The sequence below is a fragment of the Salvelinus sp. IW2-2015 genome, linkage group LG18 (assembly GCF_002910315.2).
Source record: "Salvelinus sp. IW2-2015 linkage group LG18, ASM291031v2, whole genome shotgun sequence".
Taxonomy (NCBI): Eukaryota; Metazoa; Chordata; class Actinopteri; order Salmoniformes; family Salmonidae; genus Salvelinus; species Salvelinus sp. IW2-2015.
This window is the reverse complement of record NC_036858.1, coordinates 43,256,128-43,273,785: the sequence shown is the minus strand read 5'-3', so window position 1 is coordinate 43,273,785 and position 17,658 is coordinate 43,256,128. Positions and strand designations below refer to the sequence as shown.

At 40.0% G+C, this 17,658-nt stretch overlaps 1 protein-coding gene across 1 annotated transcript in view; it reads right to left on the bottom strand.

The window, feature by feature from the left end:
- The window catches only part of LOC111978294 (AT-rich interactive domain-containing protein 5B-like), a 69,649-nt gene extending 54,655 nt beyond the window's left edge, over nt 1-14,994 (bottom strand). The window contains exons 1-3 of the mRNA XM_024008274.2: nt 14,932-14,994; nt 14,402-14,656; nt 5,496-5,730 (exon numbers count right to left, since the gene is read on the bottom strand). Of these exons, the coding sequence (XP_023864042.1) occupies nt 5,496-5,730; nt 14,402-14,656; nt 14,932-14,952 (511 nt within the window). The 5' untranslated portion in view covers nt 14,953-14,994. The remainder of the gene's footprint in view (nt 1-5,495; nt 5,731-14,401; nt 14,657-14,931) is intronic.
- Between the last annotated feature and the right edge of the window lie 2,664 nt (nt 14,995-17,658).

Sequence of the window (17,658 nt, the reverse complement as noted above, 5' to 3'; positions counted from 1 at the left end):
ACACACACACACACACACACACACACACACACACACACACACACACACACACAATTGATTCCTCATGTAGTAGAATGACAAAGCGGCCATTATTGATTCTCCAATCCACTTTCTGTATGAAAATGTAATGATATAGAGTGTGTTCAAGGGCAATGTAACACTCATATGAAAAAACAAGCAAACTCTCCAGCTACTGGAAGATATATGCATCATACACAACACCCAAAACAATAACAACCATCAATAGCCCATTCTGAAGGGCTTTTTCTCAATTTTCTTTGTCTATGTTGTTTCTTCTTTCAGTTATTCTCTAGTCAAATGTTTTTTGGTAGTGTAAAAATTATTTTTTGAAAAACATTACAGCAGTATCTCTAGAAATCCCAAATTGATACAACTATGTGTGACAAGACCTTCTACTTGTATTGACGTCAATGGGAGATATTTATATGAAGACAGGAAGTACTCTGTTAACTATGAATTAAAAGAAAAACATGAAATTGGAGTTAGAGAATGCAGAATGTGTCATTAACATTCTATGACAATTATGCTACTTCATCTGAAGGGGTAAAAACAAAAATATACTCAAAGTCCTTCACATTTCTTCTGTTTAAATAAACCAGCAAATATGTAATATCTGCAAGGATTAGCATGACTCATCAGCCTCCTTTATATCTTGTGATTCATGTTCTGTTCAATGCAGCAGTAAAATACCACAATGAGCAGTGTTGAACCGTGAGGGCCTTCTATGCCTTAAGAGAAGGCCTAAGGATTTATGAAATAATTGTCCTTTTTTATTTAATCTTTTCAATAATATTTTAATGATGTTCTGAATTAAAGATGCAGTCCGGGATCTTAATTAAAACCCCTTACACTGGCCTCCCGAGTGGCACAGCGGACTATGGCACTGCATCGCAGTGCTTCAGGTGTCACTACAGACCTGGGTTTGATCCCAATTTGGGAGAAAAAAAGGGGGTAAAATACTAAATAAAATCTAAAAATTCAAACCTTTACACGCATGGAAATGGGCCTATATGGATAGCTTGAAATATTTCTAAAATAACTATAAAAAGCATATGCATGACCATGGTAGCAATTGAAAGAGAAATCTTTATCAGACCAAAAAGTGAGGACACAACAGTTCAACTGATACACGACTGAATCCAAACATTACACTGTTGATTTTATGTGCATTTGACATTTACTCTACCTTTCACAGCATTTGTCAACAATCAAATCTGAAAATAGTCTGGATACATTCAGTAACATAATAAGAATATTGTTTGAATGAAAGGTCTAACTGATGTCTTAGTTAGGCCACGCACCTCTCCAAACTGGCCACGCACCTCTCCAAACTGGCCATGCACCTCTCCAAACTGGCCACGCACCTCTCCAAACTGTGCACGCACCTCTCCAAGTGTGCACAGTTCCTAAGTAATTTCAATGCACTTTTATGACTCAAGGAAAGAGCCTTCAACTATAAGGTGCTTTTTTGAGCTCTCCTAGCTTTTCCGTTGAAGAACTGAGGCAAGCACACTTGTAGTTTTTTGTTTGGAACACAGCCCCCACCATCATACAATTACTGTTGTTGTTTACGCAATCAAAAAATATTATAAATCACAATCTGGGTAAGGTGGTCATCATTCGAAAGCTTATTCTATTGCCAACATGGCTAGCTAAATCATAAAATATGATCTTACAGTGTGAGGCATTCACAAGGCACTTCAGACAAACAGACTAATTTTGTTGCGCATAAAATGGACATTTAAGTACGTGTTCCTCAGCAAAATTTCTTCACAATATGACAAACATAGGCTCCTTCTGTTCAAGAAAACTCAGGGTATACAGTTGAAGTCAGAAGTTTACATACACCTTAGCCAAATACATTTAAACTCAGGTTTTCACAATTCCTGACATTTAATCCTAGTAAAAATGCCCTGGTCAGTTAGGATCACCACTTTATTTTAAGAATGTGAAATGTCAGAATAAAAGTAGAGAGAATTATTTATTTCAGCTTTTATTTATTTCATCACATTCCCAGTGGGTGAGAAGTTTACATACACTCAATTAGTATTTTAGTATTTAAATTGTTTAACTTGGGTCAAATGTCTCGGCTAGACTTCCAGAATCTTCCATAAGTTGGGTTACACCAGCTCTGCCATTCCTCCTGACAGAGCTGGTGTAACTGAGTCAGGTTTGTAGGCCTCCTTGTTCGCACACGCTTTTTCAGTTCTGCCCACACATTTTCTATAAGATTGAGGTCAGGGCTTTGTGATGGCCACTCCAATACCTTGACTTTGTTGTCCTTAAAGTATTTTGCCACAACTTTGGATGTATGCTTGGGGTCAATGTCCATTTGTAAAACCCATTTGTGACCAAGCTTTAACTTCCTGACTGATGTCTTGAGATGTTGCGTCAATATATCCACATCATTTTTCTGCCTCATGATGCCATCTATTTTGTGAAGTGCACCCATCCCTCCTGCAGCAAAGCACCCCCACAACATGATGGTGCCACCTCCGTGCTTCACGGTTGGGATGGTGTTCTTCGGCTTGCAAGCCTCCCCCTTTTTCCTCCAAACATAACGATGGTCATTCTGGCCCCAAAAAATTGTTTCATCAGATCAGAGGACATTTCTCAAAAAGTACGATCTTTGTCCCCATGTGCAGTTGCAAACCGTAGTCTGGCTTTTTTATGGTGGTTTTGGAGAAGTGGCTTCTTCCTTGCTGAGCGGCCTTTCAGGTTATGTCGATATAGGACTCATTTTACTGTGGATATAGATACATTTGTACCTGTTCCCTCCATCATCTTCACAAGGTCCTTTGCTGTTGTTCTGGGATTGATTTGCACTTTTTGCACCAAAGTACAATAATCTCTAGGAGACAGAACACGTCTCCTTCCTGAGCGGTATGACGGTTGCGTGGTCCCATGGTGTTTATACTTGCATACTATTGTTTGTACAGGTGAACGTGGTACCTTTAGGTATTTGGAAATTGCTCCCAAGGATGAAACAGACTTGTGGAGGTCTACAATTTTTTTCTGAGGTCTTGGCTGATTTCTATTGATTTTCCCATGATGTCAAGCAAAGAGGCACTGAGTTTGAAGGTAGGCCTTGAAATACATCCACAGGTACACCTCCAATTGACTCAAATTATGTCAATTAGCCTATCAGAAGCTAAAGCCATGACATAATTTTCTGGAATTTTCCAAGCGTATGTAAACTTCTGACCCACTGGAATTGTGATACAGTAAATTATAAGTTAAATAATCTGTCTGTAAACAATTGTTGGAAATATTACTTGTGTCATGCACAAAGTAGATGTCCTAACCGACTTGCCAAAACTGTAGTTTGTTGACAAGAAATTTGTGGAGTTGTTGAAAAACTAGTTTTAATGACTCCAACCTAAGTGTATGTAAACTTCCGACTTCAACTGTATATAGTTGATACTGTAAATGACATGAGTTTTCAAATATGGAAATGTGAAGTGCACATGTGTTTGGCTTGCTTGTATGACATCAAAGCGGTATTTATTATAATCTTCAACGTCTCATCTTTCAGAACAAAGACTCGTCTCGATTTACAGCATTTCCATTACTCAGACAACAACAAATGTGCAAAAGTAGCCAATTAGAAGGAGGAATGGGGAATATTCAAGTCGCGCGGCGCTCAAGTTTATAACAGCTGTCAACACGAATACAGCGCTGTGAAGCGGAGAACCTGCGCTCTGACATGTGTAGCATGTTACTCTACAGCCAATGCGTTCCAATTCAGGCGCTTATCAATCACAAAATCTGTAATTTTTAACATGTATTCCGGATGACAGGGGTATTGAGTGGAAAAGGCTACGCACAACAAATTCGTAACATATTGTACAAATTGGATTCGTAACATATCATACGAATTGCAAAAAATATATATTTGTTGTGGATGACGTAGTACACAATTGGATGAGAATGTACAAAAATCGGGGACCTGTTTTGGCTCGTGAGTAAGACTTTCAAAACTACTGGCTGAAATTATAGAATAATTTTCATATCTTCAGTTTGTGTTGGAAAAGAAAAGGGTTAACACTGAAAAGAAAAAAATACCCAATCAGGATTTTTCTTCAGCAGTCTCCGGGGAGATAAATCTAGCTATCTAAGTCAGCCATTGGCTGGGACCTCAGAAGCTACACTCTTAGTAAAACAATGTGCTATCTAGAACCTAAAAGGGTTCTTCGGCTGTCCCCGCAGGAGAACCCTTTGCCAACAGGTCGTTGCGCAATAGCAAGCACGGTCTAACTAGCTAGCTTTTGTTGTAGGCTAGTGTGCAGCGGCTGCGGCAGGTGTTATCGAAGAGGATGTTGTTGCTAATTTGTTAGCTTTGCCCTTTTCAAAATGAACTTTCAACAAGAAGTTAAGTTTCAAATTATTGTCATCTGGTAAGTGGAGGGCTCCTGAGTGGCACAGCGGTCTAAGGCACTGCATCTCAGTGCTAGAGGCGTCACTACAGACTCCCTGGTTTGATTCCAGGCTGTATTACAACTGGCTGTGATTGGGAGTCCCATAGGGCGGTGCACAATTGGCCCAGCGTTGTGCAGGTTTGGCCGGTGTAGACCGTCATTGTAAATAAGAATTTGTTCTTAACTGACTTGCCTAGTTAAATAAAGGTTAAAGCTCGCTTGCTGTTGTTAGCTCTCTTTGAAAACAACTTGTGTGTGAAACATTGTTGCATTTAAACTCTAGATTTTGTGTGCTGAATGTGAAAAAGGTGTTTACAATGGGAAGTAATAGTTGTACATATCGACTGGGAAACACTCCATGGTGCGTGCTGCATATTACAGTCACTGTCCTTTCAGCATCACAAACCTGTTTAATCTCACATCCTTTTACGTGTCACTGTTTTCTCTTTTGATGATAGTGTGACAGTGATGGCATTAGGTTACCAGTTTGGTTGTTGTTGCTGGTAGCATTGTCCATGCGGGTGCTGCCTCTGTGTGAGTGGCATCCCGAAGCATGGCTCAGCCTTAGGCCTGTTTGATTCAGTTGGGCACATTAACTGTTGCTATATTGGTACAACGTGTTGGAAGATTATTTTCCCCCACTGAAGACCTAGGTCCAATAGCCACGGTTCGCCACTGCTACAATGCAGCTATCAAATAACTCAATGACATCAATGATACAAATGAAGGATGTCAGAGGTCTGAGGCAATTATACAGAATGTACATGCAATTATAACTGTACAATTATGTAACATGAGCAAAAAGAAATGCATAATGAAACCATTTTGAATTGGTCATACATGTATTATTGTGCATGTGTGGCTCTTCTAGTGATGTGTAATCCAAACTGGTAACTATTTATACAAAGCCTCCATCTATAAGAGGTTTATAATTACACAGTTATAATTCCATGTATAAATTATGTCAATCATAACTCAGAATTCTAGTGCTTGTTCAAACTACAGATCGACAGCCACACAAAATACCTTGAAAGACAGGAAAGATGCTGTCCTTACCCAGTTGAGACCTCTCCCTTTGGATGTCTCTGAAGTTGAGGCCGCTGGTGAAGGTGCTCTCCCTGTATCTGTGGAGGGCCTCTCTGTGTCCGTTGGTGCCCAGCTCCCTCAGGACAGAGGGCTTCAGAGGCGCTGCCCGCAGCCCGTGGGACCATTCCGAAAACTCTGGGACTGTCCACTTCACCAGGTCCTCCAACCGAACAATCACCTTCTCTGACACAGCAATGACCTCATGCTATAAGAGAGACAAGAGAAGGAAGGGGGATACCTAGTCAGTTGCACAACTGAATGCATTCAACCGAACTGTGTCTTCCGCATTTAACCCAACCCTTATGAATCAGAGGTGCGAGGGCAGGGAGTGTGAGGTCAGGAGGAAAATAACTACCATGGATATGTCAACTCCTAACACCACCTTAAGACTAATATAATAGTTACTATTAGAGATGGCGTCATAACTTGCAATGGTAACTAGGGTGAACTTTTCTAAGCAACCTTTTGTTCAAATGTAATATTCTAGAGTCTACCACCCTTGAACAAGTTGTTTTCCAATAGCTTTTTCAATCTTTCCCTTTTGAGGAATTGCAATGAAAAAATTGTAACATATAAATGTTGAAATGTGGTTTCATTTTGAGGAGTAATGGGCGCTGTTGTGCTTGTTATCGGGCCGGAGTGGTACGAGATTGTTATTAAGCTGCGGAATCTGGAGGACAGATGTGTCCATCTGGAGAAACACACTTTTTAACACTTACCTTGCATCTGTCTGTACACCTTTCCCTTGAAGCTACCTTTAAGCACACGCACGCACGCACGCACGCACGCACGCACGCACGCCGCACGGCACGCACGCACGCACGCACGCACGCACGCACGCACGCACGCACGCACGCACGCACGCACGCACGCACGCACGCACGCACGCACGCACGCACGCACGCACGCACGCACGCACGCACGCACGCACGCACGCACGCACGCACGCACGCACGCACGCACGCACGCACGCACGCACGCACACGCACACACACACACACACACACACACACACACACACACACACCACACACACACACACAATCTTTTTAATTTGCCACTTTCTCACAGCAGGAACATAATCCTGCAGCAACAGGACATTTGAATTATTGTGTGGATTCTAATTTATGTAGGGGTCGACACATTATTTGTTAGGGCAAATCAAGTCTAAAATTTGAAAGCGGAAATTACAAACTTAAGAAGCCTTTTTAAACCTCAAACACACTTCCAGTTTGCATTTCCTGCAACAGGGTGTCAAATTAAGATCCTACATCTGTACAGTGCCTTTACTACTCTTCATACAGAGTAAATTTGCACAATCCTCATTCCACTGCTAACAAAACTGAGTTAATCAAAAACAAATCGGCAAATAAGAAAAGCTGTAATGGTTAGCTTCCTATAGCAGTGTCTTCTCAGTAAACGGAAACATAAGACATTCGCTTTTGTCACTCCTATAATGAGCTGTCAAGTGGTGGTTGGTTGGTGGTTGAAACTGTTTGCGTGCTGGCGTGATGCAAGGAAGCCTCTTTTTTTTTTAGGTACACATTTCCATAACATAGACCTCCATTTTAGTAACAATCAACAGCAGAGAGCTGAAATTTTTAAGCAGTGATGCCAGCAGCCAAAAATCCTCTGGAATTCTTACTGTGCTTTGAAGCAATTGCCTACGTAAACATACTAAACTGGCAAATCATAGGGGATATATTATATTTGATACTACGTCACTCAGAAGATTTCACAATGGATTATGTATTTTGAGTGAGTGTATTCATAACATACTTTATAGCTTTCCTCACAGAAAGTATTCTCTAACATCATTACATTTTATGTGACAGGTGTAAGTGCCAGCATGTAACCAACTATCCTGTTTTGTAGTGACATGAGTTAGTTAATGAACAGACCACACATTCAAATGCAGTAAAACATCCACACTGAGTTACCATAAAGAGTTAAGGTACTGATAGTGGAAGGAATTGGAAGATAAAACCACCAAGCTGCATATATAGGTCAGAGGTCTCGTGAGGCTACCAATGGAAAGAAGTGACACTTCAAATAAAACAATTCACAAGAGGTTGCTGCTATATCATTTCATGCTCTTTATCATACGATACAATAGGCTTACAACAACCTTAGATGTTTATGGAGCAATAATATTACAATGTGATTTATTACAAAAGGTTCATGATTAATAATATAGGACATCAAGAGTGAAAGAAAGGCAATATGGTCTGTTACAGAGTCACGGCAAAAGAAATAGTGGAGGTACGCCGTACCGGTAAATGTGAGACTATCACAATTAATAAAACATGCCCAAAAAACAATAGGCTATTACACCTTAATTTAACATTACTGCATGTCAGCCACATGAAAAATGTGCGAATTGACTGGAAACTGGGTGGTATACGATCCAAATTGGGTTGTGGTTTGAAAAGAACACATTTTGTCAAGGCGGAGATGAGTGGCCGAGACCGAGGCATGCATGGACAACAGTCGATGCATCAATTCAGGCCTAATGTAGGCCTAATGTTAATCGCAGAATGGCATTACAATACACACTGTGTTTTGTAACTGATGTCTCTTTCCATTCATCAAATTGCGGGTGCACTGTTGGGGTTTGGATGTTGAAATTATTTTCTGAGTGAACGAATGTGCACAGGTAGCCTACCTATATAATGACTGGTTGTGTTTATGCTACATTAAAAGGCATAGGCAGCATGTCCATAAGGCTAGGGGAAGCTAAACTTTCTCTAAAGTAAATGTAAGTGCCAAGATTCTATAGCCTAATTAGCTTACTCCTGTCTATACATAAATAAATACAATTCAAAATAGGCTACTACACCAGAAAGCATGATTTGGCCATAGAGGATCATTTGCTTAAAAAAAATTGCATAGCCTACAGTTAGAAGGGCCCGCAATTTGGGCAGCGCGCGCTGCAAATACTAAATAGATCCTTGTTGAGTTGCGACTGTCAGTGAAAAGCAGAGAGACCCAGCTAGGCATATAACAATATTTACAAACAGAATCACATTTAAAAAAAATTAAAAGCATATGGCTATTGCTGTAAAGAGATGACAATGAAAAGTGTCTATTAGTTATCAAAATCCATAACTTAATTGAGCAAACAGTAGCCTTTCTTATTGGCACCGGTGGAGAACATCGGCCATATCCCCGGTGAGTGTGCATATTCACTGTCTTTATCATTGGGTCAGTGCCACTTTTGTTTGTTTTTGGACAATAATTTCCTCCTCCAGGATAGATGGACATCATTGTATTTGTGTCTCCTCTTTTCGTAGGCCGATTATACGGATCAGACAACATCGTTTTTATTGATCTGTTTGTCAGTGTCAGCAGAGTAGGCTACCCTGTAATTTTTGTAGTTGGATTTTTTTTTTTTATGCGTGCGTGCACTTGGGTGTTCCATACCTGTAAGAAATGTAATCTACTTTAACCCCTGCAGGACATACTGGATATGACCCCTTTTTTTAAACTTTAAAACAAATAATATATGAGCGCTTATATAACATGTATGGAATGTCAACTGTGTAAGAGCAATTAACGTTCCCAGGACTACTAATAAATGATACAGTATATCAATTAGGTGATAATGAGTCATTAGCCAGTTTCAGATGTGCTTGAAGCTCCAGATGCATTGACATGAAGCAAAGGTCACAAGGGAAGTCTATATGTAATGTTAGGAAGACTAGATCTAAAGAGCAATCTTAGCGTCAAAGCAATCTAAAGTAGAGTTGAAGGCCCTATTGACTACAGAGAAACAGTGTGCTTTTATGACTGTTAAAATTCAACAATTAATGCTACTACACAATAATTGCATGATCTGTCAAGTTCCATAAAATCCATATTATTCCATATCATTCCGTAAAAAGAACACCACCTTTTTTGAACTGTAAGGGACATTCCTTAATGTCACCATTGTAGGGCAAAGTGGTACATTGGTTGGACAGGTCTTTCAGTTAAGAGTCAAGAGTCCCACAGACAGCCCCTGTCATGCTGAGAAGGTTTCAGTCTGGTGGCTCAGGGGGTCAACCCAGGAATTCCTTGGGCCAAAAGGAGATTAGTAATTGAGTAATGGGCATGGTGACATGAACAATGCTCCATGGTGCGCTCGGCTGAGGGAGTGAAATGCAATATGAGTTCATTATCTTTCCTCCTCAGCACTGACCTTGGCTACAGTGTCTCAAAACAAACTCAACTATCTAAAAAAAAGAGGCCAGGAGATGCTAGTGGGCTAATATATTCTACTGGGACTGTTTTAAAATGGAACTGGGTTAAATAGTTGTTTTATGCCTGCAATCTATATGCCTGCAAGATATTGGCGATCAGATATGCTATAAACTATAAGCAGCTACCATGTTGTTTTGTACAGTGTGTCATTTCAAAAATACTTAAAACACACAGTACTGAAAACTATCTGACTTAGTTTGACTGTGGGGTGTGTAATCAAAGACTAAATAATATCAGGCTGAAGCAGTGCTATGAGCATTCACTAAAGAATGAAAATATGCTAAGTACATTCAAACATCTCATCTGTGGTTTCAGTTCTCTAAGGTTATAATGATCCACAATAGCTTGGGGGGTAGAGTCATGCATTATGGGAAATGTTTGATGTTAGTGGTTTGTCAATGACAAGGTGTAAACCAATCCAAATACCACCAATTTCTCACGTGTGGAGGGAAAAGTCACTGTTATAACACATCATTACATACAGTATATCAAAGAATAGCAGAATATAAAAAACTAATTTATGTGTATGGAAATAACATAAACCAGAATTATGTTTTTGTCTTTGAAGTGCATGACATCCAGTTTAAATTACATTTTAAATTACCACCAGTAATGCCATAAAATAAGATAATAATTTACATGTATTTTAGAAACGCAAAAGGAATTCACTTGAGGGCAACGTTCAGACTTAATGGCTCCTCCCTCTCCCTCTGCCTCAAATTCCTGTCATTGTTGAATGAATAGGGTGATTTGGTGTCATGCTCACTAAACAGTAAGCATCTCACATACACTATATATACAAAAGTATGTGGAAACCCCTTCAAATTAGTGGATTAGGCTATTTCAGCCACACACGTTGCTGACAGGTGTATAAAATCGAGCACACAGCCATGCAATCTCAATAGACAAACATTTGCAGTAGAATGGCCTTACTGAAGATCTCATTGACCTTCAATGTAGCACTGTCATAGGATGCCACCTTTCCAACAAGTCAGTTCGTCAAATGTCTGCCCTGCTAGAGCTTCCCCGGTCAACCTTAAGTGCTGTTATTGTGAAGTGGAAACGTCTAGGAGCAACAACGGCTCAGCCACGAAGTGGTAGGCCACACAAGCTCACAGAACGGGACCGCCGAGTGCTGAAGCGAGTAGCGAGTAAAAATGGTAAGTCCTAGGTTGTAACACTCACTACCGAGTTCCAAACTGCCTCTGGAAGCAACGTCAGCACAATAACTGTTCGTCGAGAGCTTCATGAAATGGGTTTCCATGGCTGAGTAGCCGCACACAAGCCTAAGATCACATGCACAATGCCAAGCGTTGGCTGGAGTGGTGTAAAGCTTGCCGCCATTGAACTCTGGAGCAGTGGAAACGCGTTCTCTGGAGTGATGAATCACGCTGCACCACCTGGCAGTCCGACGGATGAATCTGGGTTTGGCGGATGCCAGGAGTACGCTACCCGCCCCAATGCATACTGCCAACTGTAAAGTTTGGTGGAGGAGGAATAATGGTCTGGGGCAGTTTTTCATGGTTCGGGCTAGGCCCCTTAGTTCCAGCGAAGGGAAATCTTAACGCTACAGCATACAATTACATTTTAGACGATATGTGCTTCCAACTTTGTGGCAACAGTTTGGGGAAGGCCCGTTCCTGTTTCATCATGACAATACCCCCGTGCACAAAGCGAGGTACATACAGAAATGGTTTGTTGAGATCGGTGTGGAAGAACTTGACTGGCCTGCACAGAGACCTGACCTCAACACTATCAAACATCTTTGGGATGAATTGGAACGCAGACTACGAGGCAGGCCTAATCGCCCAACATCAGCGCCCAACCTCACTAATGCTCTTGTGGCTTAATGGAAGCAAGTTCCTACTGCAATGTTCCAACATGAAGTGGAAAGCCGTCCCAGAAGAGTGGAGGCTGTTATAGCAGCAAAGGGGGTACCAAATCCATATTAATACCCAATGATATTGGAATGACATGTTCGACGTGCAGATGTCCATACTTTTGGTCATGTAGTGTAAGTCGTTATAACACCTTCTATTGAGTTATTGTTTGAATATCTGGACCACCAGATAACATAACTGGAAAATTACTTCTGCAAACATACTCCCTCCAGGAAAATCTGAGAAAAGCAAATAAACAATATATCATCTGATTTCCCTACAAACATGTCCCAAGCACTCAAACACAACCAGTATGGATTTTTGCCTTGAACCAAAGCTGATTCTGGACAGATTCCACCATTTATTTCTACTGCAATCAATAAAACTGCTGCAGTCACTGCTTTCCTACCTCACTGCTTTGTCATTTATAGTAATAGAGTGGAGAAGCAGTGACATCCGAGATAATAACAAATTATTAGCTTATGATGCAAAAATACCACACTACTTGCCAATTTTCCATTTCCACGAAGGGTACCTAGAGTACTGCAAAGATAAGGCCTAAGCAATTAGCTGTAGCAGCACTTTGGCGGTTGTAGCTGTAAGTGTTATCTAAAACAGCTCTCTTGAAACATGAGCCAAATAAAGACAGTGTATTGAGCCAACATGTACCGGAGGGGGGCGTTAGGGCAATACCTTATACTGTGTCACTCAATAAGTAGTTTAACGCATGTGACTGTTTTGCAATAGGCGGTTCTCAGACCACAGAATGCAGAGAGACAAATAGAGGTTGTATGATATTCACAATGGGTGTGCCACACAACACAATGCCTTTTCACATTAGCATGCAGACATTTTTTAGCTAGTGGAGTAGAGGGGTTGTCAGCGAATGCAAAATGAGCACAGTAGGACATGGGTTTCTCTTGTCCCTGCCTACACTGGGAGGGGCGAAGAGCATACAAATACCCGAGCCAGAGGGGAAATGACATAATGCGTTGAGCATTGAACTCAAGAAGGGATATCCAGAAAGATTTATAACCTTCTTTTATCACACGGAGGAAAACACTTATTGTACTCATGACATGTGCACATTTGTGCTGTAAATATGTAGTCTTAGACATACCCATTAGTCAGAGGCTATAACTACGAAGTAAATCTTAGAAATTGAAAGCTGTCTCAGGCTATGCAGATTTGCATAAATATAATTAACTGACTAGTAATAACTGCAGCCAGTTTACCTGTTTGAGTAAATGTCCAATGTAATCTAAGTAGAGCAATTTGCTTTGAGGGTCAAGTTTAAAATCACATTTAATGGGGTCATGATTTTGGCATCAACATCACAGTTTTAGATATCATCATATGTTATGTCATACTCTACTTCAGCTGTGCTGTAGGCTATAACTATCAATTTACCACTACCAACACTCTGGAGTCACTCTGTCGTTTGATCCTGGAAGGAGTCAAATAATATTGTCCAGATATCCAATCATGTGGATGTTACCGCTTTACAATGCAAATCAGGCTTCTCAAGGGGTGGGGCTGACTTGTCCTTATTGCAGAAGTGTGTTTCTAAATGATGGACTGTGCATGCACTCAATGTAATTACAAAGTCATTACATTGTGTAAAGGATAATGCAAATGAAGGATTTGGATGATCCTGGTTGAGTAAAGAAGAAAAAAGGATTAAGTTACATTTATTCATAGCAACACCCACTATAAATACCTTTCTCATGAAAAGGAAATGTGATAGCTACTGTATTACTCAAGAGGAAAGAATGCTTACCATCAGCAAAGGAAAAGACGGTTATGTTTGCATTGCTAATGAAATACAAACCAGGCTTTGTCCTCCCTAATGGCAACTGCAGGCATATTTCATGTGACCATAAAACCAAGTGATCGAAAATTTGATGTTGTGTCGAATAGAGTATTTGGGTAGGTTACAGTGGCATATAGAAAATATGTGATTGTTTTATATACTGCACAAGAAAAACATATACAAAACTAACCCAAGCTTTTTCGCTCTCTGCCACGCGCTTATGAAATGTGATACAGGCGTCATATTTGGCCACTTAGCAAAATGCCTCAGTTAATCATATTGCTAATGCCAACATATCGGACTACAGTAAGTGTCCTTTTGTAATGCTTTGGCATTTCGACCTGTCCTGATCCTCGGGTAAGAGGGCAGTACATTTGATCTGACAACAATATCATATCGTTAGGAATGCGAATGATTTTATAGACATTTTTAAAATTATTAAGTAGTTAGACATGTTAGCACTCGTTTTCAATAGGTCTGTGCACTTATTCAGCAACCATTCATATGCTATGATGAAAGACTCTGTTGTTGAATCTAGAAGTTGTGATCTCATGCTTTACCATTTCGCAATTTCCTCCTATATGTCACCCATCATGAAATAAAATGACAAACGCTGGATTCGTAGGCTATAGGGGGTTTTCTTCCCCTAATACAATTATCCCCGCACGAGCGTTATTACGCACAGCTGGATAAGATTGAACTGCACATTCAGCAGTCGACACAATGAACAAATAGGCTAAGTAGACAATAACACAGTAATAGACACATGCCGTTTGTGATGGATCAATGTGGGAATCACAAATGCATGCGCATATTATACAATTAATGACCAATGCAGAAAATGCCACATTGATTTATCAACACAGAATATTTGTTAGTCTATACGCTGTTATTCATTTGGGAGCATAAGGCACGTCGTGAGAGCAAAAGAAGGTTATTACCTCTCCATGGCTAACTGTCCTTCCCGAGGGAGTATCTTCGGGTAAGAAATAAAGTTTTGAGCTTGATAAAAGTTGCTTAGTAGTCCTTTCCTCCCACAACAGCTGTAGCTCCGCTATGCAAATCGGATCCCCAGGCTTACATCTCACGAAGAAAAAGTCTCCGAGGGACAGAATTCTTGGTTTACCGTCCCGGTGAAATTTAAACGCCTTGTAGAATATATATGGTCCGTGTAAACCGCAAGAAGAGCCTACCCACTGTGGAGAAAATAGCAAATAACAACTTAATTAATGACTTATTCATATTCAATAAATGAGGAAACCCATTAAATCGCACGACATGCGCAATGACTATGGCTTGACAAATCCTTAAATAACGCACTAATAACACCTGACTGATTTAGAACCATGTAACTTTATATTTAATATGTAAAAACAACAAAACATACAAGTATTGTAAATTAGCTGTCTCCAAATTGTTAATATTATGCGAAAGTAGAATATGTTGGTGTATGATTATGATAGTACGTTACCTTCGGTGAGTTGGGCTCCATCTCGACGTTCTGAATTGATTAAACTCAACACGCTCTCCAAACTTGTTGGATTGAATGGATTGCCGAAGGTCCTGTAAGGACCCTATATGTTTTAAGTTCAAAATCAGTTTGTTGTCAATATAGAACACTTGTAAAAATATTGAGTTCTTCCAAAATTACAAAAAATGCATGGCTTTTTTTGCTGTGCATCAGTTAAACGAATACAAATCCACAGTAGATAATCGTGTACCAATACAATCGTCCGTATTCAATCAGGAAAACCACATATGCCTATTACTATCATTGAATACATGGAATTCGACAAATATAACTATGGAATTAACACTGTGCATCAGTCCGATAATTCCTCAATAGTGTATTTAAGTTATGCGCAATGGAAACATTTTTGTTACCATATAATTGTTGTTGTTTTTTATATGGAAAAATATTTATTCCAGGACCTGTGTAAAGATCGTTTGTATGAAAGAACATTTCTCACATTAATGATATAAGGGCGCTCGCTCTGGAAGCCTTCGAGAAACAATGTTACACTCTGAACTACTTACAAAGGCTATCAAATGTTTCCTCAAATGTAGTCTAATGTGGGAACAAAGACGTTCGGTTGTGCTCTCGAACGACGTAGTCTATAAATAATAAGTGACAAATGTTCAAACACAAATTTGGCCAAGCGTCACGAGAGCCTATTGAAATGTATGAAGCATGCGATTATGCTGAAATAACAAGCAACTCTCTAGGTTATAGGTTGTGCATAGGCTAGTCTACTCTCAATTGTGCTGATGACCGATTTGCAATAATCGATTAGGAGGACTATTAATGTCAGTGCCTGAGACAGATGTCTGAGATGTGAGTCTTGTAAAACGTAAGATATTTTTCAATGCTTTTAAAAAATAGTTAAACCTATAAACTGTGTAGGGGAGCCCGGGATAACAGTTTTGATAGTATTCTCTTTTGCACAGTTTGAGGTAGATATTTCTTACGATTTGTGCAAGTTTCAAACAAATTCTAATTAACACGATTGTCAATGGTGACCGTAATTTGAAGTATGTTAATGAAAAGTGCTTATTGAAGGGGTCATTCACCGATAGAGCCTTTTCCAGTCGCCAGCTGTTTTTTTCATTCGTTATCCACCCTTGCCCTCCCTTTACCTGAGAAGCAGCAACATGACTGACACCAGCTATTTTTAAATGCAGTTTTATGCAGTACGCTTTTTAAAATTTTGGAGGCAGGGCATATTGATCCCATTCCAGTTATCAGCATTACTTTATTTAAAAAAAATGTATTGGGAAAAATGACAAATAATTATTCAGTGGATAAGAAGCCACCAAAAGATAAAAGGACTGACATTATACAGTAGGCCTATGCAAGATGAACCTATAAGTTTGATCCCCTAACATTTTTGGACAATATCTGCTGGAAATGGGGTATGGCCTGCTTCAGTATCTGTGCATTATAGATGTTGACAATGAGAATGACCCGTCAGAGTATTTTTTTTCCCGTTGCTTGTAAATTTTTTGGGGAAGTACATACCGGCCGTAATGGGATTAAATTAAGATAGTTGTTTAGCGAAACTCCATATTTGGTGAGTTACGAACATATTTTTACATTATAAAGCTTGCAGAGCTGTCTAATGGGAGTTTGAATGAAGGTTACTCACATAACCACAGATCTATGAGCTAGGGACTATGCTGGTCACTCAATGAGATTATATCTATATCTGGAACTAAGCACCTCACTCTGCAACTGGATCCTGGACTTCCTGACGGGCCGCCCCCAGGTGGTAAGGGTAGGTAACAACACACCTGCCACGCTGATCCTCAACATGGGGGCCCCTCATGGGTGCGTGCTCAGTCCCCACCTGTACTCCCTGTTCACCCATGACTGCATGGTACATCACTGGGGCCAAGCTCCCTGCCATCCAGGACCTCTATACAAGGTGGTGTAAGAGGAAGGCCCTAAAAATTGCCAAAAGACTCCAGCCACCCTAGTAATAGACTGTTCTCTCTGCTACCGCACAGCAAGCGGTACTGGAGCGCGAAGTCTAGATCCAAAAAGCTTCTTAACAGCTTCTATCCACAAGCCATAAGACTCCTAAATGGCTAATCAAGTGGCTACCCGGACGATATGCATTGTCCCCCCCACCCCCATTTTTACTCTGTTGCTACTCTCTGTTTATGTTCCATGCATAGTCACTTTACCTCTATCTACATGTACATATTACCTCAATTACCTCGACTACCCTGTGCCCCTGCACATTGACTCTGTACCGGTACCCCCTGTATATAGCCTCGCTACTGTTATTTTATTGTTGCTCTTTAATTATTTGTTATTTTTATAAATATGTGTTTTAGTTATTTTTTTCTTCCATTTATTTTCGTATATACTTTAACACTTATTTTTCTTAAAATTGCATTGTTGGTTAAAACTTCTCTAGGATAGGGGGCAGCATTTTTACGTTTGGATGAAAAGCATACCCAAATTCAACTGCCAGCTACTCATCCCCAGAAGATAAGATATGCATATTATTAGTAGATTTGGATAGAAAACACTCTTAAGTTTCTAAAACTGTTTGAATCATATCTGTGAGTATAACAGAACTTATTTAGCAGGTGAAACCCCGAGGACAAACCATTCAGATTTTCTTTTTTGAGGTCACTCTCTTTTCAATGGGATTTCATTGGGAATACAGATTTCTAATTGACCTTCTTG